The sequence below is a fragment of the Bufo bufo genome, chromosome 1 (genome assembly GCF_905171765.1).
Source record: "Bufo bufo chromosome 1, aBufBuf1.1, whole genome shotgun sequence".
In the NCBI taxonomy this organism is placed as follows: domain Eukaryota; kingdom Metazoa; phylum Chordata; class Amphibia; order Anura; family Bufonidae; genus Bufo; species Bufo bufo.
In genome coordinates, this window is record NC_053389.1 from 528,951,785 (window position 1) to 528,978,912 (window position 27,128).

A 27,128-nucleotide genomic window follows, 5' to 3' on the forward strand; every position below is an offset into this window, starting at 1 on the left:
AGCAATTTTGAGCGTGGCATGGTTGTTGGTGCCAGACGGGCCGGTCTGAGTATTTCACAATCTGCTCAGTTACTGGTATTTTCACGCACAACCATTTCTAGGGTTTACAAAGAATGGTGTGAAAAGGGAAAAACATCCAGTATGCGGCAGTCCTGTGGGCAAAAATGCCTTGTGGATGCTAGAGGTCAGAGGAGAATGGGCCAACTGATTCAAGCTGATAGAAGAGCAACGTTGACTGAAATAACCACCCGTTACAACCGAGGTATGCAGCAAAGCATTTGTGAAGCCACAACAAGCCCAACCTTGAGGCGGATGGGCTAAAACAGCAGAAGACCCCACTATGTACCACTCATCTCCACTACAAATAGGAAAAAGAGGCTAAAATTTGCACGAGCTCACCAAAATTGGACTTTTGAAGACTGGAAAAATGTTGCCTGGTCTGATGAGTCTCGATTTCTGTTGAGACATTCAAATGGTAGAGTCCGAATTTGGCGTAAACAGAATGAGAACATGTATCCATCCTCTGATGGCTACTTCCAGCAGGATAATGCACCATGTCACAAAGCTCGAATCATTTCAAATTGGTTTCTTGAACATGACATTGAGTTCACTGTACTAAAATGGCCCCCACAGTCACCATATCTCAACCCAATAGAGCATCTTTGGGATGTGGTGGAACGGGAGCTTCGTGCCCTGGATGTGCATCCCTCAAATCTCCATCAACTGCAAGATGCTATCCTATCAATATGGGCCAACATTTCTAAAGAATGCTATCAGCACCTTGTTGAATCAATGCCACGTAGAATTAAGGCAGTTCTGAAGGCAAAAGGGGGTCTAACACAGTATTAGTATGGTGTTCCTAATAATTCTTTAGGTGAGTGTATATTGATATTGTCTATGATAGTACAGGGTGGGCCATTTATATGGATACACCTTAATAAAATGAGAATGGTTGGTGATATTAACTTCCTGTTTGTGGCACATTAGTATATGTGAGGGGGGAAACTTTTCAAGATGGGTGGTGACCATGGCGGCCATTTTGAAGTCGGCCATTTTGAATCCAACTTTTGTTTTTTCAATAGGAAGAGGGTCATGTGACACATCAAACTTATTGGGAATTTCACAAGAAAAACAATGGTGTGCTTGGTTTTAATGTAACTTTATTCTTTCATGAGTTATTTACAAGTTTCTGACCACTTATAAAATGTGTTCAATGTGCTGCCCATTGTGTTGGATTGTCAATGCAACCCTCTTCTCCCACTCTTCACACACTGATAGCAACACCGCAGGAGAAATTCTAGCACAGGCTTCCAGTATCCGTAGTTTCAGGTGCTGCACATCTCGTATCATCTGAAGGCAATCGTCTATGCTGTGAAGATACGAGATGTGCAGCACCTAAAACTACGGATACTGGAAGCCTGTGCTAGAATTTCTCCTGCGGTGTTGCTATCAGTGTGTGAAGAGTGGGAGAAGAGGGTTGCATTGACAATCCAACACAATGGGCAGCACATTGAACACATTTTATAAGTGGTCAGAAACTTGTAAATAACTCATGAAAGATTAAAGTTACATTAAAACCAAGCACACCATTGTTTTTCTTGTGAAATTCCCAATAAGTTTGATGTGTCACATGACCCTCTTCCTATTGAAAAAACAAAAGTTGGATTCAAAATGGCTGACTACAAAATGGCCGCCATGGTCACCACCCATCTTGAAAAGTTTCCCCCCTCACATATACTAATGTGCCACAAACAGGAAGTTAATATCACCAACCATTCCCATTTTATTAAGGTGTATCCATATAAATGGCCCACCCTGTATATTGTGAATTATATATAATTAAGCTTACATCTTAACATGATGAACTACTGTGTAGCATACATATATATACATGGCATGGAGGCATATATCCCACTGGCAAATACACATATACTAGAAGAATTGTATTTCTACAGGAATGATATGAGCACATAAGGAGCACCTTCCATTCCCATGGCAGGCATTGTACATGTGCATTTTAATGAATAGCTATTGTAAACGTATATAGATACAATGTTCCTGTAGTGGTAAAGTGGAGGATGCGATAACACTATCTTGAATTGCTTTAAATTACAAATGAAATGTGTTTAAATATTTAAATAGTTGAGCGCTGTATATTAAGGTAAGAAATTCTTCCATGCAGATGGCAATGACAGGGGAACGATTTTGCACAATACGTTGAATTTTCAATGTGACAATTTCTTTTTCATCTACAGAGAATATAAATACTTTCTATTTCACTGTCATTCTAAAACAAACAGGATTTGAAACCTACTTTAACCGTTATCCATTCACTGCACAGGTTTATTGAAATGAAAAAAAAAAGTGCTTTATGTAGCTTTCCTTGAGAGTATTCCCAACCCATTTATGTTCAAGTGTTTCATAAAATGTACTATTTTAAGCATGGGGTAATTTTTGGAACCTTATCTGAAAAGATGAAAAAATGAGAACAAATATTTGCATGTTTAATTTAACTCCCACTAAAGTTTCAGCTCTTGATTCTTTGTTATTCAGGGCATTCCATTTTATGAATTGTTTTACTGTATATAGCACTGAATTATTTGGCATGTTCTAAGCTCTAGAGAAAGCCATCTGTATTTCTTGCGAAATACTTCCCCGATGAATATTGATCCCATTCTTACAGACATTACCCAGTAGCAATGAGAAAAAATAATATCAATAACACTCATATGGCGGTCCTTTTGAACACCTGAGCAATTCCCAAAAGAGACCAAGGCCTCCTCTGAGTTCTAAGTCATCTTTTAGAACAGCATTTGGAAACAGACAATGGATTTTTCCACTGTGCTTTGTTTCTACATTCAGTTTTATTCCATTTAAACCACCATGCATTATTTTGTATTATAAAAAAATAATCTCATTTATTCAGTTTTAAGGTATTAGCTATAAGTTTATACTCTACAGTTTAGAAAGCAATGTGGGAAGACAACAAAAAATTTATTTCGAACAATATAATAATAAAATAGTGTTTATAATTAAAAAAGTAAAATAAAACAGTTAAACATTAACAAGTAAACAGCCCAATGGATCAATTTCTGCATTCATAGAGTGCAATTTATTAGATATGTATCCAATTTTTTTTTATAATGGTTTACGGAAAAATCCAACTGTATCATGTTAAATGCAAGGCTTGGGGAGGTGATTCCAAAACACCAAATTGAGAGAATGACTATATGATGACCACTAGTGCTGATCGAGCACCAAAGTGCTCGGGTGCTCTGGCCAAACACATCGGGATGCTCGGGTGTTCTACTGAGCACCCGAGTATAATGGAAGTCAATGGGAGAACCCGAGCATTAAACCAGGCACCCCCTGCTCTGAAGAGGGGAGGGTGCCTGGTTCAAAGGGAAAAGTTCAGAAAATGATGGAAACACCACCTAAATGGTTTGGGAACAGAATGGGGAGGATGTCTGGATGCATCTTGGACTTCCAGGTCACTGCTGGGAACGATGTTGTCGGAGTAGTATGCCACTTTTACAGACTGACTATAATACGCACCAAACCGAAGATAAACTTGATTTTAGAGGAAAAATTGCTAGGAAACATTCTTTCCTGCATATTTACTTGTATATAAAGTGCAAGTGCTGCCAAAAATTACAAAGAAGAGGCACTCCGATACAAACAGTATATCACATAAAGGAGGGCCTCATTCACATTGTGGTACAATTGTTCATGTAGCGAGACTCCTACACTCATAAAGCCTATGCACTAAGTGAAAAGTGAAAAATTACAAGGAACTGACACTCCAATACACCCTGTGTTACACATAAAGGAGGGCATCATACACAGCCTTGAAAAATTATGATTGATGGCCTGCTGGTGACCCTCAAAAACATTTGGATCAAGAGCCTGCTGATCCGACCATCTAAAACATTTTGGGCGAGAGCATGCTGCCGTTTTGGTGACTCTAGATAATTTGGGGCTGATTTCACGTCCCCGTGACTGTGACGATCAATTTGGATGTCTGCCTTATCCACTTTCAATGTTATTTTCAGCCTAAACTATGTAGACCATGGGTAACGGGGGAATCATGGTTCGATTCCGGAGAGGGAGCCTGAGAAACAGCTACGATTACCACATCCAAGCAAGGCAGCATGCATGCAAATTACCTATTAGGTATAATTTGGTGAGGGCCTGCAGGTGAGCTGACCCTGTAAAAGATTATAGGTGAAGGCCTGCTGGTGACCCTCAAAAACATTTGGAGCAAGGGCCTGCTGATCTGACCGTCTAAAACATTATGGGCGAGGGCCTACTGCCGTTTTGGTGACTCTAAATAACCTGTGGCCGATCGCACGTTCTGTGACGGCGACGATCCATTCGGATGTCTGCCCTATCAACTTTCAATGTTATTTTCAGCGCAAACCATGGTGACCATGGGTAACGGGGGAATGATAGTTTGATTCCAGAGGGGGAGCCTGAAAAACAGCTACCACATCCAAGCAAGGCAGCATGAGCGCAAATTACCTATTAGGTATAATTAGGTGAGGGCCTGCAGGTGAGCTGACCCTGTAAAAGATTGTAGGTGAAGGCCTGCTGGTGACCCTCAAAAACATTTGGAGCAAGGGCCTGCTGATCTGACCATCTAAAACATTATTGTCGAGGGCCTGCTGCCGCTTTGGTGACTCTAGATAACCTGTGGCCGATCGCACATCCCCGTGACGGCGAATATTCATTCAGATGTCTGCCCTATCAACTTTCAATGTAATTTCAGAGCAAACCATCGCAACCACGGGTAACGGGGAATCATGGTTCGATTCCTGAGGGGGAGCCTGAGAAACAGCTACGGCTACCGTATCCAAGCAAGGCAGCATGCGTGCAAATTTTCTATTAGGTATAACTAGGTGAGGGCCTGCAGGTGAGCTGACCCTGTAAAAGATTTTAGGTGCAGGCCTGCAGGTGAGCTGACCCTATAAAATATTTTAGGTGCGGGCCTGCTGGTGAGCTGACCATGTAAAAGATTGTAGGTGAAGGCCTGCTGCTGAGGTGATCCTGTAAAAGATTTTAGGTGCAGGCCTGCTGGTGAGCTGACCCTATAAAAGTTTTTAGGTGCGGGCCTGCTGGTGAGCTTACCCTATAAAAGGTTGTAGGTGAGGGCCTGCAGGTGAGCTGACACTCTAAAACATTATATGCAAGGGCCTTCAGGTGAGCTGAACCTGTAAATGATTTGAGATGCAGGCCTGCTGGTGAGTTGATCCCCTAAAACACTATATGTGAGGGCCTGCTGGTGAGCTGACCGTGTAAAAGGTTTTAGGTGCGGGCCTGCTGGTGAGCTGACCCTGTAAAAGATTTTAGGTGAAGGCCTGCTGGTGAGCTGACCCTGTAAAAAATTATATGCGAGGGCCTGCTGGTGAGCTGACCCTGTAAAATATTTTAGGTGCGGGCCTGCTGGTAAGCTGATCCTGTAAGAGATTTTAGGTGCGAGCCTGCTGGTGAGCTAACCTTCTGAAAGGTTGTAGGTGAGGGCCTACAGTTGAGCTGACCCTCTAAAACATTATATGCAAGGGTCTTCAGGTGAGTTGACTCTGTAAAAGATTTAAGGTGCGGGCCTGCTGGTGAGCTGACCCTCTAAAAGGTTGTAGGTGAGGGGCCTGCAGGTGAGCTGACCCTCTAAAACATTGTATGCGAGGGCATTCAGATGAGCTGACCCTGTAAAAGATTGTAGGTTAAGGCCTGCTGGTGAGCTGACTCTGTAAAACATTATATGCGAGGGTCTGCTGGTGAGCTGACCCTGTAAAAAATTATATGCGAGGGCCTGCCAGTGAGCTGACCCTGTAAAACATTGTATGCGAGGGCCTGCTGGTGAGCTGACCCTCTAAAAAATTATATGCAAAGGCCTGCTGGTGAGCTAATCCTGTAAAACATTATATGTGAGGGCCTGCTGGTGAGCTGACCCTCTAATAGGTTGTAGATGAGGGCCTGCAGGTGAGCTGACCCTCTAAAACATTATATGCAAGGGCCTTCAGGTGAGCTGACCCTGTAATTGATTGTAGGAGAAGGCCTACTGTTGAGCTGACCCTGTAAAACATTATATGCGAGGGCCTGCTGGTGAGCTAACCCTTTAAAAAAATGATATGCGAGGGTCTGCTGGTGAGCTGACCCTGTAAAACATTGTAGGTGGGGGCCTGCTTTTGAGCTGACCTTGTAAAATATTATATGCGAAGGGCATATATGCGACGAATAGGCATGTGTTGATATGATGGAAGAGGAGAAGGAGCATGAGAAAAGGAATATTCAACCATATACCCTTGTTTGTGGTGGAAGGGGTGCATGGGAATACAGTATATCCAGTATATTATAAACAACACATTTAAAGTGCCTTTATGTTCATCAGCTTTCCTCTAGTGGAGTCGAGAAGTCATGGTCAATCCATGCCTTGTTCATTTTTATAAGAGTCAACCTGTCAGGATTTTCAGTTGATAAGCGAATACGCTTATCTGTTATAATGCCACCAGCAACACTGAATACCCGCACAGACAAAACACTGGCGGCAGGGCAGGCCAGCATCTCCAAGGCGTAGAGCGCCAGTTCATGCCACGTGTCCAGCTTGGACACCCAGTAGTTGTAAGGCACTGAGGGATCATTGAGGACGCTGACACGGTCTGCTATGTACTCCTTCACCATTTTCCAAAATGTTTCCCTCCTTGTGACAGAGGGTGCTGGGGGGGTGTCATGAAACTGTCCCAGGCTTTGGAGAGTGTTGCCCTGCCTCAGTTGGAGCTGCTGTGTGTTTCCCTTGTCTCCCCTTCTCGGTTAGCCAAGGAACTACGGACTCTGTCGCCAGCGTTGTCAGATGCAAATTTTTGGAGCAATTTTTTAACAAGGATCTTCTGGTATTGCACCGTTTTGCTCGTCCTCTCCACCAGGGGAATGAGAGATGAGAAGTTTTCTTTGTAGCGGGGGTCAAGATGCGTGATCAACCAATAATCCGTGTTGTCTAAAATGCGCATAACGCGCAAGTTGCGGAAGAGGCAGCCTAACATGAAGTCAGCCATGTGTGCCAGAGTACCAACAGGCAAGACTTCGCTGTTGTCATTAGGAGGATCACTCTCAATCTCCTCATCCTGTTCCTCCTCTTCTGCCCACCCACGCTGAACAGATGGAATTAAACTTCTATGGGTACTACCCTCTGTTGCAAAGGCAACCAATTATTGCCGCTTACCATCTGTGTTGATTCCACAAAGTTTCTTAAAACCTCACAGAGGTCAGACATCCATGCCCACTCCTCGCTTGTGAATAGCAGAAGCTGACTGGAAAGGCGACGGCCATTTTGCAGCTGGTATTCCACTACTGCCCTCTGCGGCCAACATGTGGAACGTCGAGTTCCAGCACGTGCTCACGTCGCACAACAGCCAGTGAGCTGCGGCAGCGTTAACAGACCGTCTGAAGCTGTTGATGACTCTGACCATCTGAAGCTGTTGATGACTCACCAGTAGCTCAGGCAAATTGGGGTAGGTTTTGAGAAACCGCTAAACCACTAAGTTGAAGACGTGGGCTAGGCATGGGATGTGTGTGAGCTTGCCTAGCTCCAAAGCCAGCACCAAGTTACGGCCATTATCAGACACAACCGTGCCTGGTTCTAGGTTGAGTGGCGAGAGCCATAGCTCAGTCTGGTCTCTTATCCCCTGCCACAGCTCTGCGGCGGTGTGCTGTTTGTCCCCTAAGCATATTAGCTTCAGCTCTGCATTTTGCCGCTTCCCCACTTCAGTGCTACCCATCTTCCAGCTACCGTCTGATGACTGACTGGTGCTGCACGTGGATAATTTGTTGGTGGAGGCGGAGGAGGAGAAGTCGAGTTTGGAGCCACTAACGTAGTTGCTGGTGGAAACCCTGATCAATGTAGGCCCCGCAATCCTTGGCGTCGGTAGCAACTGTGCCATCCCAGGGTACGACTCACTCCCGGCCTCCACAACATTCACCCAGTGTGCCATCAGGGAAATGTAGCATCCCTGGCCGAATGCACTTGTCCATGTGTCCGTGGTTAAGTGGCCCTTCCCAGTAACTGCGTTGGTCAGGGCACGTGTGATGTTATGGGACACATTGTGGTGTAAGGCAGGCACGGCACATCTTGAAAACGCGGGACGGCTGCCGAATCAGGCTGTGGAAGGCCTCAGTGTCCACAAGCGTATATGACAATATTTCCAGGGCCAGTAATTTGGAAAGCTGCGCATTTAGTGCTATGGCCTGTGGGTGGGTGGCTGGGTATTTTCGCTTGCGTTCAAAGGCCTGGGGTAAGGACATTTGGACACGGAAGTGGATGTGGTCGCTGATGGTGCTTGTTAAGGTCCAGGTACAGGATCTGGGCCTGCGCCTTTCTACAGGGGATTGGCCAGCACGTAACATAGGAGATGAGGAGGCAGTGGTGTGACCTTCAGACAGAAATTGTGGACCCAGGCATTCGTCCCACTTATTACAATGCTTGGATGCCATGTGGTGGATCATGCTGGTGGTGGTGAGCTTGCTAGTGTTAACGCCCCGGCTCATTTTCATATGGCACAGGTTGCAAACTACTATTCTTTTGTCGCCCGCACTTTCCTCAAAAGTGCCATACTGCGGAACATCTACCCCTTGGCAAGGGAGATTTCTGCAAGGGGGTGCTCCATGGAACAGTTGTGGGCCTGTTTGGTGTGGACCGCCTTCTCTCTTTTGGCACCCCACTTTCTCTTCCAGCCTGTTGTGGTGCTGCAGATCCCTCCCCCTCTGTACTGCTGTCCTCGCTCGGCTTTCAACCTTCCCAGGTTGGGTCAGTGACCCGATCGTCCACCAACTACTCTTCCACTTCCTCACTCTAATCATACTCCTGATTTGTTGACCTAACCACAATGTCAGTGATTAACAACTGTGTCTCAATCTCTTCATCAACCTCTTGAGACAGTAATTGCGGTTGACTCATTGGCAACTGTGTCTCATCATCATCCATATCATTAAACACTAACTGCCATTCCCCACCATCATGTTCTTGTTACTGTGGATGCTCAAGAGGTTGGGAATCAGGGCACAAGATCTCATGTCCCTCTTCAAGCGTGCTTGGCGAGAGGGCCAAATCAAGAAATGGCGATGAAAAGAGGTCCTTGGAATATCCAAGTGCGGGATCACTAGTTTGGCCAGACTGTACATGGTGGGAGGAAGGAGGATCAGGGTGAGGATTGTGTTGACCAGACTCCTGGCTACTGAGACTGGACTTGGTGGAAGACAGTGTGGTGCTTTACCGACTGTAAGCATTATCTGCTGCAATCCAACTGACCAGCTGCTCGCACTGGGCAGACTTTACGAGCATTGTCCTGCGCCGCCCTTCAAACTGGGACAGGAAGCTAGTTATCATGGATGATTGTCTTTCTTGTACTCTGGCGGCAGGCACAGTTTCTCCGTGCCCAGGACCGTGGCCTCTGCGTGCACCATCAGCATCACGGCCACTTCCCCGTCCCTTACGGCTCGCCTTCTTCATTTTAAATGTGATATATGCATGAAAGTATGTCACACGTACAGTAGCGTAGGATTTGGAAGTGTATGTGCAGGATGTGCAGGATTTGTGCAGGATTTGGAAGTGTATTTTTGTACAAAAAAAATTCAATTACACTCCCTACACTCTCTGTCCCTTCCTATGCTCAGCTCTCCCTGACTACAAATGAGCACCCGATGACACGTACCGGCCAGCCAATCACTGTACTGTACTGTAATCGCTACTGGCATTACAGTGAGAGCAGTACTTACCTGCACGTTTATAGGCTGTGTAGCAGCCAAGAAACGTGCTGGGAGGAGACTCGAGCAGATGCGGTACTCGGCCGAGTACCGCCATGTGCCGAGCATCGAGATGCTCGAGCCGAACAGTTGTTCGGCCGAGCATGCTCGCTCAACACTAATGACCACCGCTTAAGCCCTCCCAAATAAGAGGTTGTCGGAGCTGTGTCTCATCTCGCCTTAGTAACAGAGAGATGAGACAACCCCTTTAACTGCTCTCTTATGACAAGTGATCAAAATGTTTTGCTTCTTTGAAATTTGTGGCTGACATGAACTGCTTATAAACTTCTGTAAAAGAAAAACTTATGGATTTACTGATTGGCAATGGTGAAAGTATACAGAAAATCAAGAATGTTTTCTCCTGATATCTGATGCATAATGTACTCTTTTATGTAAGCTTATATGTCTTTTATTCAGATTGGGACGTGATAAGAGAACCCGCAATATACTTTATTCTGCAATTTTATTTGGTCTTTTTTTTCATTCCTAAAAGATGGTTTTCTCTGGTCGTAATTTTCACCTTTCCAAAAGTAGGATGACCTAAGCAGCACAGTAAGCACCACCCAATTCATAACTTCAGCCACATACCACTCTATTTTACCCTATATTTCCATAGTTTGGATACCTACACAGTATTGAGAAGCCAACATGAGCTTTTATGACATCTTATTCTAAATCCATAGGCATTAATATGGAGATGATCCTCACTTTTCAGCAAAAACAGCTTTCACTCTTCTGGGAAGGCTTTCTACAAGATTTTAGAGTGTATACTGTATGTGGGAATTTTTGCACATTCAATCAGAATATCATTTTTGACATCAGATATTGATGTTGGATGAGAGACCTGCCTTGCAATCTCTGTTTTCGTTTATCCCAACGGTGTTTCATGAGATTGATCTCAGTGCTCTGTTCGGTCCAGTCAAGTTCTTCCACACAAATGCACCAAACCATGCCTTTATGGACATTGCTTTGTGCACTAGGGTTCAGTCATGAAGGAATAGAAAAGGTCCATCCCCAAACTGTTCCTACAAATCTGAAAGCATACAATTGTCTAAAATGTCTGGGTGTGCTGAGCCATTAAGATTTTTCTTCATTGGAACTACACTCACCTAAAGAATTATTAGGAACACCTGTTCTATTTCTCATTAATGCAATTATCTAGTCAACCAATCACATGGCAGTTGCTTTAATGCATTTAGGGGTGTGGTCCTGGTCAAGACAATCTCCTGAACTCCAAACTGAATGTCAGAATGGGAAAGAAAGGTGATTTAAGCAATTTTGAGCGTGGCATGGTTGTTGGTGCCAGACGGGCCGGTCTGAGTATTTCACAATCTGCTCAGTTACTGGGATTTTCACGCACAACCATTTCTAGGGTTTACAAAGAATGGTGTGAAAAGGGAAAAACATCCAGTATGCGTCAGTCCTGTGGGCAAAAATGCCTTGTGGATGCTAGAGGTCAGAGGAGAATGGGCCGACTGATTCAAGCTGATAGAAGAGCAACGTTGACTGAAATAACCACTCGTTACAACCGAGGTATGCAGCAAAGCATTTGTGAAGCCACAACACGCACAACCTTGAGGTGGATGGGCTACAACAGCAGAAGACCCCACCGGGTACCACTCATCTCCACTACAAATAGGAAAAAGAGGCTACAATTTGCACGAGCTCACCAAAATTGGACTGTTGAAGACTGGAAAAATGTTGCCTGGTCTGATGAGTCTCGATTTCTGTTGAGACATTCAAATGTTAGAGTCCGAATTTGGCGTAAACAGAATGAGAACATGTATCCATCCTCTGATGGCTACTTCCAGCAGGATAATGCACCATGTCACAAAGGTCGAATCAGTTCAAATTGGTTTCTTGAACATGACAATGAGTTCACTGTACTAAAATGGCCCCCACAGTCACCAGATCTCAACCCAATAGAGCATCTTTGGGATGTTGTGGAACGGGAGCTTCGTGCCCTGCATGTGCATCCCTCAAATCTCCATCAACTGCAAGATGCTATCCTATCAATATGGGCCAACATTTCTAAAGAATGCTATCAGCACCTTGTTGAATCAATGCCACGTAGAATTAAGGCAGTTCTGAAGGCAAAAGGGGGTCCAACACCGTATTAGTATGGTGTTCCTAATAATTCTTTAGGTGAGTGTAAGTTCCCAAGGCCAACCCCATACAACCTTATAGCATTATCCTCTCTCCACCAAACTTTAAAACAGTGCAGTCAGGAAGGTAACATTCTCCTACCCAAACCCAGACTCCAGCCATCAGACTGCCAGATTGATTAATTGCAGAATTAATAATGGTTAATTATATTATAGTTGAGATACATGCTCCAAACTACTACACAGACCAAAGGAAAGTATATTCTGAAACTATGAAATTATTTCTGCAACATGAGATGATTTTCTTTTCGAGATGACTCCAATTTCAATATTTATACATTGATCATTGCTTAAAAGTGTTGTGGAAGTCATTCCAATAAGAAATATATTTTATTTTTACTTCATATTAATTGATAACATGTGAATATGGACCAGAGTCATGATAAAAATTACCACATTTCCAATTGCAAATTACCAAAAGCCATATTTGTACAAAGCAGTTATAGATTGTTGCAATGTAAATGTTTGTGTTTTTTTTTTTTACTGTGGTTTTGCTGTTATTGTGGGTCTGGTTTTCTTATTAGAGAAAATTAAAATAGTCTAGCAAATCTGCTCTGTAATAAAACATGTTTACATTAAGTATAACTGACACAAGTGAAAAAACAATAACAAACTGACAATGTTCAACTTAGGCTACTTTCACACTGGCGTTTTGAATTCCGTTTGTGAGATCCATTTCAGGGATCTCACAAACGGTTCAAAACGGATCAGTTCAGCCCCAATGCATTCTGAATTGCAGCGTTTTGGTGTCCGTCTGGCGATGCGGAGCCAATCGGATCTGTCCTGACTTACAATGTAAGTCAATGGGGACGGATCCGTTTTCACTGACACAATATGGTGCAATTGAAAATGGATCCGTCCCCCATTGACTTTTATTGTAAGTCGGGACGGATCCGTTTTGACTTAGACTTTTTTTTAAAAATAATAATGAAAACGGATCCATTCTGAATTGATACAAGCGTTTGCATTATAGGTGCGGATCCGTCTGTGCAGATACCAGACGGATCTGCACCAAATGCAGGTATGAAAGTAGCCTTAATTGTATGAATGGGATTTACTGCAGAAATGGACTTTCTATTGTTGGCCGAACCCATGTTTAACTAGCAATCTAATGTATATGAAGAGCTCTTGACTCCTCCTCTCCCCATTGACACTAGTGATGAGCGGCAGGGGCTATATTGAAATTTGCAATATTTCACGAATATTTGGGCAAATATTCATCATATATTTGCAAATTCGAGATTATTTTCTTGATTGCGAAAAATCGGCAATGTAATATTTGCGTAATGTGCGCGAAATACAGGCGTGGGTCACTTTTGCTACATTTTCCAAGCTGCTGTTTCCTGAGACTGGAGAAAATGGTTGGCACGGAGGAACATTAAAAATGGCTTTATATGCAGATAGAGTGCTCCAATATATTCGCGATTGCGCTAATCGGCAATAATGATGGAAATATTTTGGCGCAATACGGGAAACCTTTTTTTAGCAGGTCTGCATGTATGTATGGACAGCAGAACCTATCACACTACCTAACGCACTGCACTGAAACAGCTACACTATATCACTATCTAACCTACACTGACTGTCTCCCACTAACTATCTGTATTATATATACAAGCTAGCTAACTATCTATCTAATGTAGTGTGGAAAGCACAGAGCACAGCAATGACACTGCTGTCTCTCTCAGAACTCCATAAAACTGTAGGAAATGGCTGCTGGGGAGGTTCTTATATAGTAAGGGGTAGGCAACTTTCCTATTGGTTGCTAGGGATGTTGCTAAGCTCAGACAAAGACATTGCAGCCTTCTCATTGGCCCACAAGCAAGAAGGGAGGTTACTGCTGAAAAAAAAAAAACTAGAATATTCGAAATTACGAATATATATCACTATATTCTAAATATTCTCAAAGTGACGATATTCGCGATTAATATTCACAATTGCAATATTCGTGCCCAACACTAATTGACACCACATTCACACTTAGGCCTCATGCACACGACCGTTCTGTTTTTTGCAGTCCACAAAACGCGGATCCGCAATTTACGGAACGGGCAGCCCATTGCAGAAATGCCTATACTTGTCCACAAAACAGACAAGAATAGGACATGTTATATATTTTTTGCGGGGCTACGGAATGGTGCAACGGATGCGGATAGCACACGGAGTGCTGTCCGCATATTTTGCGGCCCCATTGAAGTGAATGGGTCCGCATCCAAGCCGCAAAAACTGCGGCTCGGATGCGGAACAAAACAACGATCGTGTGCATGAGGCCTTAGTAGAAGCAAGTGTATAAGTTCTATGTATAGAAAAGTCAGAAGAGACAGCTGCTGGCCAGATGACCATTTGGCTGACACTAATTAAAGGAGTTTAAACCCCTTAAAATGATTGAAATGATTTTTCTGGGACCAAAACATCAGTGAGTTATTCTTAGAGATTAGTGGATCTATTGGAATTAATTTCAGGTTGAATTCTAATAAATCAGTCAGTAAATTTGATGTGAATCAAAAGTGCTGGCCTGAAAATTGGTGCATGAAACTCTGGGGTCTCATAAGAGTTATATGTTTTCTTGCCTTCTTTTCTTGTTTTTCTCCATGTTTTTTTCAAAATATTTTCTCTCACTTTTGACCTTTAAGCTAGTCTTGAAAGCAAGGACAGCATTTTGAAATAATGACAGAATAATAGTGACATAAATAGCTATAGGTAAATGCATGGTTGATGATGTTAACAGCCTATTTAAAAACACCTTGCACCATCAGATCTGTTATGCTTTTTAAAATTAAAACGATTCTCAAAAGTTTTTCCCTTATTGGGGACAGATGCCTGCCCATGTTTATACACACATTGTCCTGAACAAGCAAGCAGTCCAAATATTATGCCTTAAAGGGGTTGGCCACTTTGCAATATTTTTACGTTACTCACTGTTATTTATTTACTTATTTTTTGTTCCTGCTGTAATTTTTAGCAACTTTCTTCCTTAGGCTGGGTTCACACGAGCGTGTCCGGATTAGTTCCGGATGCGTCCCGGTGTGTTGCGGCAAACCCGCGCGAGTAGGAATGCAATTGCAGTCAGTTTTGACTGCGATTGCGTTCCGATGTTCAGTTTTTATCGCGCGTGTGCAATGTGTTTTGCACGCGCGTGATAAAAAACCGACTGTGGTACCCAGACCCGAACTTCTTCACTGAAGTTCAGGTTTGGGTTCGGTGTTGTGTAGATGTTATTATTTTCCCTTATAACATGGTTATAAGGGAAAATAATAGCATTCTGAATACAGAATGCATAGTAGGTGATCAATTGAGGGTTAAAAAAAAAAAAAAATTAACTCACCTTCTCCTCTTGTTCGCGTAGTTCTCCCGGTCTTCAGTTCTGGTGATGGACCATGTCATTGGAGCATGTGATCTGACGTCACCAAAGGTCCTTTAGCCCATAGTTCATCTTTTTAAAGAACTGAAGACCGGGAGAACTACGCGAACAAGAGGAGAAGGTGAGTTATTTTTTATTTTTTTTTAACCCTCAATTGATCACCTACTATGCATTCTGTATTCAGAATGCTATTATTTTCCCTTATAACCATGTTATAAGGGAAAATAATACAGTGTATAGACTGTCACCTAGCAACCGTGCGTGAAAATCGCACCGCATCCGCACTTGCTTGCGGATGCATGCGATTTTCACGCAACCCCATTCACTTCTATGGGGCCTGCGTTGCGTGAAAAACGCAGAATATAGAGCATGCTGCGATTTTCACGCAACGCATAAGTGATGCGTGAAAATCATCGCTCATCTGAACAGCCCCATTGAAATGAATGGGTCCAGATTCAGTGCGGGTGCAATGCGTTCACCTACCGCATTGCACCCGCGCGGAAATCTCGCCCGTGTGAACGCAGCCTTATTGTTTCTCCACTGTTGCTTTAGTACTGAACTGCTGCTCCTGTAAACATTGCCTGTGCACTGTTTTTGCAGCTCTGGCTCCTACAGTTGACATCAGAAAAAATGACTCCATAGGCTCCCCCTGACCTGCCGGCATTGCATACTCCCATCTGTCTTTTACTGCACAGACTCCACATCAAGCGTTCAGAGCCTATGCAGCAGAAACAATTGCTTCCAGTGTGCCAACCATTGTGCAAAGCTGGCAAGTGAAGATGCACTTGGATATCCCCTGGGTGCAACCAAAATATATGCTGCTGTTGGTGTACTAAAATAAGTTCTTTGTACACATATACACTGTATAAAAAATTGCAACAGGTTTTTGTGAAAAAAAAGAGCAATTGGATGTCCCTGGGTGTGACAAAATATATGCTATTTAGCTACTGTTGATGCACTAAACTGAAATGTAGAAAAATTATAAAAAGTTTTTGAGAAACAAAATGCTCCAGCGCCTAAAAACAAATTGTGTACTGTCCCTTTCATGTGAAGAGCTCCAGCTCTGTCTGTAACAGACACACAACACTAACTAACCCTATTTTATCCCTAATTATAAAATCAGACTTTCTGCTTAGTAATTTAATTTATCTAAGTAAATACATGTTTTTCACAGTCCCTACACTGTCCCTGCAAGTTTGGTTTAACCCTATAAATTACTATAGTACTTTTATGTTAAATACATTATGATTTGAAGCCACCTAATTTATTTCTAGACATAAATCTATGTTTTAACTAAGGTTACAAAAAGTACATGACTTACATTGAGATGTAACTGGTTTGTCCAATGTCCAATGACTTTGTATTCTGCCGTTTTATTTACTATTTGATACTGGTAAATATCATAGCGTCCAGGGGCATCTCCATTCTCATTGTAAGTGACTGGTGTGCCAGCACTGCCTAGAAGATAAAAGAGATTGATTCTGATGTTTATTAGGGAAACATAATAACAAATTTAAGCTGCAACTGTATAAATCAGTATTTCTATACAGACATAAAGTATATAAAGAGGAAGTAGATAAAAGCTGTAAAGATTGCATGTTGCTTATACTATTTAAAAGGGTTATTCCATGATTAATAAAAATCAGACATCATATAGTATATGACAATCTCTTTCTAACAAAGCTAGAACTATCTCTGTACCTTATATGAATACAGGGATATCCTCTTTCATTGCTCCAGTTGCTCTGTTATTTCAAGCTTGAAGCTCAGGGGTGTGTCCTTTCTCAGGTATACAGTCAGGTCCATAAATATTTGGACATCAACACAATTCTAACATTTTTGGCTCTATACAACACCACAATGGATTTGAAATGAAACTAACAAGATGTGCTTTATCTGCAGACTGTTAGCTTTAATTTGAGGGTATTTACATCCAAATCAAGTGAACGGTGTAGGAAATACAACAGTTTGCATATGTACCTCCCACATGTTAAGGAACCAAAAGTAATGGGACAGAATAATAATCATAAATCAAACTTTCACTTTTTAATATTTGGTTGCAAATCCTTTGCAGTCAATTACAGCCTGAAGTCTTGAACGCATAGACATCACCAGATGCTTGGTTTCATCCCTGGTGATGCTCTGCCAGGCCTCTAGTGCAACTCTCTTCAGTTCCTGCTTGTTCTTGGGGCATTTTCCCTTCAGTTTTGTCTTCAGCAAGTGAAATGCATGCTCACTCGGATTCAGGTCACGTGATTGACTTGGCCATTACATAACATTCCACTTCTTTCCCTTAAAAAACCCTTTGGTTGCTTTTGCAGTATGCTTTGGGTCATTGTCCATCTGCACTGTGAAGCGCCGTGCAATGAGTTCTGAAGCATTTGGCTGAATATGAGCAGATAATATTGCCCGAAACACTTCAGAATTCATCTTGCTGCTTTTGTCAGCAGTTACATCATCAATAAATACAAGAGAACCAGTTTCATTGGCAGCCATACATGCCTACGCCATGACACTACCACCACCATGCTTCACTGATGAGGTGGTATGCTTAGGATCATGAGCAGTTCTTTTCCTTCTCCATACTCTTCTCTTCCCATCACTCTGGTACAAGTTGATCTTGGTCTCATCTGTCTACAGGATGTTGTTCCAGAACTGTAAAGGCTTTTTTAGATGTTGTTTGGCAAACTCTAATCCCGCCTTCCTGTTTTTGAGGCTCACCAATAGTTTACATCTTGTGGTGAACCCTCTGTATTCACTCTGGTGAAGTCTTCTCTTGATTGTTGACTTTGACGCACATATACCTAACTCCTGGAGAGTGTTCTTAATCTGGCCAACTGTTGTGAAGGGTGTTTTCTTCACCAGGGAAAGAATTCTTCAGTCATCCACCACAGTTGTTTTCCATGGTCTTCCGGGTCTTTTGGTGTTGCTGAGCTCACCGGTGTGTTCCTTCTTTTTCAGAAGGTTCCAAACAGTTGTTTTGGCTACGCCTAATGTTTTTGCTATCACTCTGATGTTTTTTGTTTTTTTTCAGCCTAATGATGGCTTGCTTCACTGATAGTGACAGCTCTTTGGATCTCATCTTGAGAGTTGACAGCAACAGATTCCAAATGCAAATAGCACACTTGAAATGAACTCTGGACCTTTTATCTGCTCATTGTAATTGGAATAATGAGGGAATAACACACACCTGGCCATGGAACAGCTGAGAGGCCAATTGTACCATTACTTTTGGTCCCTTAACAAGTGGGAGGCACATATGCAAACTGTTGTAATTCCAACACCGTTCACCTGATTTGGATGTAAATACCCTCAAATTAAAGCTCATCTTGTTTGTTTCATTTCAAATCCATTGTGGTGGTGTATAGAGCCAAAAATGTTAGAATTGTGTCAATGTCCCAATATTTATGGACCTGACTGTTTATAGAGGTTCAGCACTGTGGAGAGCTTTGTGGGTGAGGGTGAGAAGTTTGAACTGTATTCTGTAGTGGATGGGCAACCAGTGACGTGACTGGCACAGACTAGTAGCATAGTGTAGTGGTTGGATGGATAGATGAGCCTGGCTGCAGCATTTAGAACAGACTGAAGGCGGGAGAGTTTAGTGAGAGGGAGACCGATAAGTAATGCATTGCAGTAGTCAAGACGAGAAAGAATCAAGGCAACAAGAGTTTTTGCAGTTTCCACCATAAGAAAAGGGCAGATTCAGGCAATATTCTTGAGGTGCAAACGACAAGAGCGTGTAAGTGATTGAATATGGGGAACAAACGAAAAATCGGAGTCAAATGTGGCCCCAAGACAGCGGGCATGTTGCACAGGAGTTATGATATGGCTGCAGACCGAAATTGAAATATCAAGTTTAGGTGAGTTAGTAAATGGGGGAAAGACGAGAAGTTCACTTTTTGAGAGGTATAGTTTTAGATAAAGAGAGGACATGATGTTAGAGACAGCTGCCAGACAATTACTGGTGTTTTGGGGTAAAGCAGGGGTGATGTCAGGGAGTGAAGTGTATAGTTGGGTTTCGTCACTGTAGCGATGGTATCAAAAGTCAAATCTACTGATTGTCTTTCCGATGGGGGCTGTATAGAGGGAGAAGAGTAAAGGACCTAGTACTGAGCCCTGAGGAACGCTGACATGAAGAGGAAGAGGAGAAGAAGAGCCAGCGAATGATACACTAAAGCAGCAGCCAGAGAGATAGGAAGAGAACCAAAAGAGAGCAGTGTCCTTAAGGCCAATTGAGTGGAGAGTGGTGAGGAGGAGTTTATGGTCTATGGTATCAAATGCTGCAGAGAGATCCAGCAGAATCAGTAGCAAATAGTCACTTTCTTTTTGCTGTTAGGAGATCGTTAGACAATTTAGTAAGGGCAATTTCTGTACAGTGAAGAGGGCGAAAGGCAGATTGTAAGGGTTCAAGAAGAGAGTTTGATGAGAGCTTATTAAGCGAGAGTAGACAAAACGTTCAAGGAGTTTAGAGATAAAGGGGAGGTTAGAAGCAGGTCAGTAGTTAGCCGCACAGGTCGGCTCAAGAGATGGTTTCTTTAGTAGTGAGGTTATAATAGAGTGTTTGAAAGAGGAGGGAAAGATACCAGAAGAGAGAGAGAGGTTAAAAATTGTAGTTAGGTGAGTGATGACAGCCACGGAGAGGGACTGGAGGAGGTGTGATGGAATAGGATCACTGCTACAGGTCGTGGGTCGAGAAGAAGAGAGAAGCCTGGAGACTTCTTCTACATATACATAGATATACGTAGATATCACCATAATCATTCTACAACTAGAATCAAGGTAACATTCTATTTAAGCCATATAGAAGAAGCCTAAATAATAGAATACAAAATACAATCAGTTTTATTTACCCCCAAATTGTGCCAAACTTTGCAGAACTTCACAAAGAAATTTGATTTGTTACTTTGTCATGAATTGCATTCAATTATATGTAGCGGGCGCAATGATGTCATTGAACCTCTGAGATGCTGCGTTCAATGCTGGTCGATGCATCTGACCGTTCACTAAGTAGTTTGTAAGAGATAGGCGACCAGCAGGAAATTTACATTTAACTATTAGACTGCTGTCGCTAAAATATAACTTTTATTCAGATTGCTAAAATATGGGTGTTTTCAAATCAATTGTGTAAATAAAAAACGTGAACATTCCTAAATCACATTATCACTAGGTGTGAGTATATTGTCAACTACTCAGACCAAAACCTAGGACTGTGTATACACAAAGGGATCAGATAGGTAACTTTTGTTTGCTTGTCTGTCTTGATCAGCTTCTAAGTAGCTCCTGATGACTAAGTTGCATAATAAAAGCAACTTAAGAAACATGTCGAGCAAATTAGGCTTTGTTGCCTATCCTGAGAGATAGGGGAGAGCCTCAATGAAGAAAGCAAGACTTATTTGTAGCCAATTCTATTAGTCTGTAGACAAGGAGTAGCAAATCAGCATAGATATATTGCACCTTGGTAACTTGTTATAGGTGGGATTGTATTGAGAGCTCATTGCCATATTTCCACCCCCCTGATCTCAAGTTACCTATCTGCTCCCTTTGTGTATACTCGGTGCATCTGACACTCACATTGAGGCCTTTCAGGGATTAATCAGGGGTTGAAAAAAAAAATACTCATCATCCATTTGCTCGCAGAGGGGCCTGTCATGGCCATCTTAATTGAAGAAAATGTGCCAAAATGCACATTTTCTTTAATCAAAATGGCCGCAAGGGCCTCTTTAAGGAACAAATAAATAAGGTATGTATTTTTTTACAGCAATTTCAGGAAAAATTTATTTGTTACCACGAAGTGCCAGGAAATCCAGATTTGTGGTGAATCACATTTTTCCTGAAATTCGGAAATTTGTTTTTACGTCGATTCGCTCAACACTATTTATTACCCTACAGAAATGTAATCATTTGTAACTTGTGCATGCTGTGATTTAATATGTTGCTACAGAGGTTTAAGCCACTTTACTATAGCATATAATCATGAAATAGCCTACTTAACATAATTTAATGTTTTTATACCTCACACAGAATATTTTATAAATGTAAATCTTGTTGATAAATTAAAAATGCCTGGTGTCCACTCATTTGATTTAATGACCCAATTACTGCTTGTTTGTCTATGCGCTTTCAGTGATTTGTGGAACAAGGAGGAGTGGATGTATCCCAAAAGAGCACTTCTAGTACAGTGACATTATTTCCATTTATGTTTAATACATGCAAATAAAGATATATATTTTTTCTTAACTGCATTTTCTACTGAAATGCATATTTGTGCAAATTTGCACAATAAACTGTTGATGGTGAGTTACATGTACCTTAACCGCTTGCCACCTCTGTAACGCCGATAGACGTCCAGGTGGCAGCGCTCTCAGGTCTCAGCAACGCTTATTGGCGTCATCTCGTGAGACTCGAGATTTCGCGTGAACGCGCGTGCATGCCAGCGCTGATCATTTGCTGGCAGGCTGTAGATGTAAAAAAAAATCGCATCAGAAAGGTATATTAGACGCTGTTTTGTTAACAGCGTCTGATATACCTGCTACCTGATCCTCTGGTGGTCCCTTTTGCTTGGATCGACCACCAGAGGACACAGGCAGCTCTGTAAGTAGCACCAAGCACCGCACTACACTACACCCCCCCGTCACTTATTGACCCCTGATCACCCCATATAGACTCCCTGATCACCCCCCTGTCATTAATCACCTGTCACGACCCTTGGTCATGGTCGTGACTCCTGTAACCGCATGCAGTTGCCTGCGGTCTTGGTGTTGTTGTTAATCACAGGTGAGGGCTATAGTATGTTGCCTCATCTGTGGTTGCCGCTGGCAACATTGTGTATGTGGCAGCAGAGCAGCCTGAGCGGTGCTAGGCAGCTTGCTGCAGTAGGCATGTGGTTGCACCTGGCAACCTCTCTTTATAGGTGTGCCTTTTATCGGTGTGCACGGGGTGTTATGTGTTGTGTGCACTTCCCCTTTAAGTTGTTGTTTTCCCTTCCCTGGTGTTGGAAGGGTTAACTTCCTTCCTAGTGTGTGTGTGCACTGGGTGTGTCTGACTGTGGGTGTGGCTACTTGGCCCTATAAAGCCTCAGTGGAAGGCAGTAGTCAGAGAGGGTGATTCAGCCATGCTTGCTGGAGACATCCTCCTGCTTATTTACCATCTGCCAGTGAGGGCCACCCTGGTTGTCATAAACGTTATGTCTGGTGTTAGTTTATGGTTTATCTGTTATTGCAGCATATGGTTTACTGGGTTCCCATGTGATGTCTGTTGTGTGCTGTGTCCTTTATGTTGGTTGTGGATAGCAGCACTTGCACGTGGGTTCCAGGTTGTGTGTCTGTGGCAGGTAAGTGTGGAACTAGTCTCACTTACCTGTCATTGCCATATGTCTGTTTATGTTCCCCCTTTCTATGTATCTTGGCCAGTGAGACTCCTGTTCCTCCGTGTCTAGGAGGAACGGGTCGTCTTACCCTGCTCCTACTCCAGGGCCACCCTGAGGGCGAGCAGGAATATCAGGTTCCGGAGTATGAGCCCTCCTACCTTCAGGGTTGGCTCATACGGATAGGAGACAGGGTCAGAGTTAGGGATGTGTAGGAGGTGACCAGCTCCCTAATTCTCTGTCCTGGCCTTGCAGCGACTCCATCTGCTGATACCGCACGGCTGAGGGTTTTCCCCATCCCCAGCCGTGACATCACCCCCCTGTAAGGCTCCATTAAGACGTCCGTATGTGTTTTGCGGATCCGCAAAACACGGACACCGGCAATGTGCTTTCCGCATTTTGCGGATCCGCACATTGCCAGAACTATATAGAAAATGCCTTTTCTTGTCCGCAATTGCGGACAAGAATAGGACATGTTCTATATTTTTGCGGAACGGAAGCGCGGACCCGGAAGTGCAGATCCGCAATTCTGGATCCGAGAGGGACAAAGTCTGTCCCCATAGAAATGAATGGGTCCGCAATTCCGTTCCGCAAAATGCGGAACAGAATTGCGGACGTGTGAATGGGGCCTAAGGGTCCCTTATCACCGCCAGTTAGTTAGCTACTTGTTAGGTAGTTAGCGCACAGCCCACCGCACCACAGTCACTGATTAGTCGCTGATTAGCGTCATCGCTGTCACTAATCAGCACTAGTACTATATAGTATCTGTAAGTGATCAAGACTGATCGCAATCAGATCTATATCAGTACATTAGGGTCACTTTAGGCTCTACAAAAAACGCAGTGTTCGCCCAATCAGGCCTGATCTTGTGCCCACACTTGCGTTCAGTCCGCCCCACCGCAGTGACAGAATATATATTTTTTCTGATCACTGCAAAAACACCGTAAAATCGCTGCGTCGCTATAAAGATCACTTTTGAGGTGCATAGCGAGTTAATAGAAGATTTTTAAATTTTTTGGGCACAAGTTAGCAGAAATTTATTTTATTTTTTTTCTTACAAAGTCTCATATTCCACTAACTTGTGACAAAAAATAAAATCTTACATGAACTCACCATACCCCTCACGGAATACTTTGGGGTGTCTTCTTTCCAAAATGGGGTCACTTGTGGGGTATTTATACTGCCCTGGCATTTTAGGGGCCCTAAAGCGTGAGAAGTAGTTTGGAATCCAAATGCGTAAAAATGCCCTGTGAAATCCTAAAGGTACTCATTGGAATTTGGGCCCCTTTGTGCACCTACGCTGCAAAAAAGTGTCACACATGTGGTATCGCCGTACTCAGTAGAAGTAGGGCAATGTGTTTTGCGGTGTATTTTTACATATACCCATACTGTGTGTGAGAAATATCTCTGTAAATGACAACTTTTTAAAAAATTTTATACAAAGTTGTCAATTTACAGAGATATTTCTCTCACCCAGCATGGGTATATGTAAAAATACACTCCAAAACACACCCCACAAATGACCCCATTTCGGAAGTGGAAACTTTATTATTATATTTTTTTCCTCAGAAAGTGTCATTTTCCGCTAAGTTGTGAAAAAAAATTAAATCATACATAAACTCACCATGCCCCTCCGCGAATACTTTGGGTGTCTTCTTTCTAAAATGGGGTCATTTGGGGGGTATTTATACTATCCTGGCATTCTAGCACCTCAAGAAACATGACAGGTGCTCAGAAAGTCAGAGCTGCTTCAAAATGCGGAAATTCACATTTTTGTACCATAGTTTGTAAACGCTATAACTTTTGCGCAAACCAATAAATATACACTTATTGGATTTTTTTTTTATCAAAGACATGTAGCACAATAAATTCTGTCACAAACTTGTATAGAAATGTAATTATATTTGAACAATTTTACCAGAAAAATTTAAAAATACACTTTTTTTGAGAAAATTGCGGTCTATTTTGATTAATATCAGAAAAACAAAAAATCTCAGCAGCAATCAAATACCACCAAAAGAAAGCTGTATTTGTGAGAAGAAAAGGAGGTAAAATTAATTTGGGTGCCAAGTTGCATGACCGAGTAATAAACAGTTAAATTTATGAAGTGCCGATTTGTAAAAAAGGGCCTGGTCACTAGGGGGGTATAAACCTGTGGTCCTTAAGTGGTTAAGAACAATATTATGTATTCTGACAACATACACACATAGTCCATGTTTATTTGAATATCTTGTAGTATTTAGAATTCATTCAGATCAAACAACCTAGTTTAATATGACCTCACAATTTAACTTTTTATTTTATTTTGTTTCAATGGAATTACCGTCATTTATCATCATTTGTGTGGTGTTATAGATATCAAAGTGGTTTTTTGATAGCATTTTTGAGACTGGCCATAAAATCATTAATGTTTTATTTCTAAAACAAGAAAATAAGGTTTGTCTAAACAAAACCAGGGAAGCAGAACAACTTCATACAGACAGGAGCTACCGCTCATAAAACCCAATGCTGGCTTATAAGTTTCCTCAAACCAATCTTAGACTTGGTGGATCCATATGAAAGGTCAAGCTGTGGATATCTACAACAGAGGTCATGTATATAAAATCCATTTAATTACATATTCATCAAAGAAATACTTGGCCTAATCCATAATTGGGCATTGTGCTGTTCATGTGGTCTTGGCCATTTAGTGACATTGCCTGTGTTAATGTCATCTCAATTAGGGCTCTGTAAAGCGTAGTAATTACGTAACTGTCTCCAACCGCTCAATGTTTAATATGCACGTGTGCAGAACATTATGATGGGTTTGATGAAGGTAGTATGAAGTCGCAATGATACCCACAAGTTGAGAGATTTTGAGTCAAAACCTTTGTTAAGCTGATCTCATAAAACTCAACCATAAAAGGCTATTAGCATACATACTATCCTCTCCATGACATCAGAGGAAGGGGGCTAGTGGTGGCATCTGCAGATTTTTCTTAAGGTGTGTGACTAGTGTTGAGCGAACAGTTCGAGCATAGTTCGGGTCCGTACCGAATTTTGGGGTGTTCGTGACACGGACCCGAACCCGAACTTTTTCGTAAAAGTTCGGGTTCGTCGTTCGGCATGTATTTTGGCGCATTTTGAAAGGCTGCAAAGCAGCCAATCAACATGCATCATACTACTTGCCCTAAGATGCCATCGCAGCCATGCCTACTATTGGCAAGGCTGTGATTGGCCAAGTGCAGCATGTGACTCAGCCTCTTTATAAGCTTGTGCGCACGTCGGGACGTGCTCACTCCCGATGTGAATAGAACAGGGATAGACGCAGCTGATGCTAGGGCGAGAATAGGCAGGGATAATTGAATAACTGGAAGCAAATTTCTCTCCTCCACCTGTGATTCATCTGAACAACTGCAGCTGAGCTGCTTTTTTGATAGGGATTGGCTATTTTTAGAGTGGCCAGAGTGATTTTTCCATCCACATGTACCTGGGCTGACCGCCGGCCGCCATTTTGCGACTTGTAGTGCTGCAGCAGAAGCTGCCACAGTGTGCATTCCAAAGCTCCAAACAAGTCAGACATCTACACCTGGGATTCAGACCAATAGCGATTTAGCAGCACAGTCCAAGGCTATTTTTTTTAAAGGTTGTGCAGACCATTTTGTGGCACATGTTACTGGGCTGATAGGCGGCGGCCATCTTGGGACTAGTGCTGCAGCACAATCTCTCCCAACGTCCATTAATCACTTGTAATAGTGGTCTGTGCCATAGAAATCCTACATCAGGGACTTGGGTGTGCTTGTGTCACCCCTACTAATACCAGTCCACCTGTAATCCATACAGTGAAAAGCCATAAAGTATTCCAGTGAGGGAATTTTTTTTTTATTTAAAAAAGGCCAAGTTAGTTTATCTGGCGTTCAATATACTAGATACAGTTAGGCCTGCGTTTCATACATCTGGAATTAGCAAACTAATGTGCTGGGGTTGGGAAAACATATATGTACCCATACTAGAATCTGTCAAAGAAAGCGGTACTCACATATAACAGTCATTCCATCTGTAATCCATACAGTCAAAAGACTGAAAGTATTCCAGTGAGGGGATTTTTTTTATTTAAAAAAGGCCAAGTTAGTTTATCTGGCGTTCAATATACTAGATACAGTTAGGCCTGCGTTTCATACATCTGGAATTAGCAAACTAATGTGCTGGGGTTGGGAAAACATATATGTACCCATACTAGAATCTGTCAAAGAAAGCGGTACTCACATATAACAGTCATTCCATCTGTAATCCATACAGTCAAAAGACTGAAAGTATTCCAGTGAGGGAATTTTTTTTTTATTTAAAAAAGGCCAAGTTAGTTTATCTGGCGTTCAATATACTAGATACAGTTAGGCCTGCGTTTCATACATCTGGAATTAGCAAACTAATGTGCTGGGGTTGGGAAAACATATATGTACCCATACTA

At 42.5% G+C, this 27,128-nt stretch overlaps 1 protein-coding gene across 1 annotated transcript in view; it reads right to left on the bottom strand.

Annotated features, from left to right (window-relative positions):
* Nucleotides 1–27,128, bottom strand: part of GRM8 (glutamate metabotropic receptor 8) — a 1,632,513-nt gene that overhangs the window by 273,122 nt on the left and 1,332,263 nt on the right. Inside the window, exon 7 of the mRNA XM_040413776.1 lies at nucleotides 16,640–16,776. Within this exon, the coding sequence (XP_040269710.1) occupies nucleotides 16,640–16,776 (137 nt within the window). The remainder of the gene's footprint in view (nucleotides 1–16,639; nucleotides 16,777–27,128) is intronic.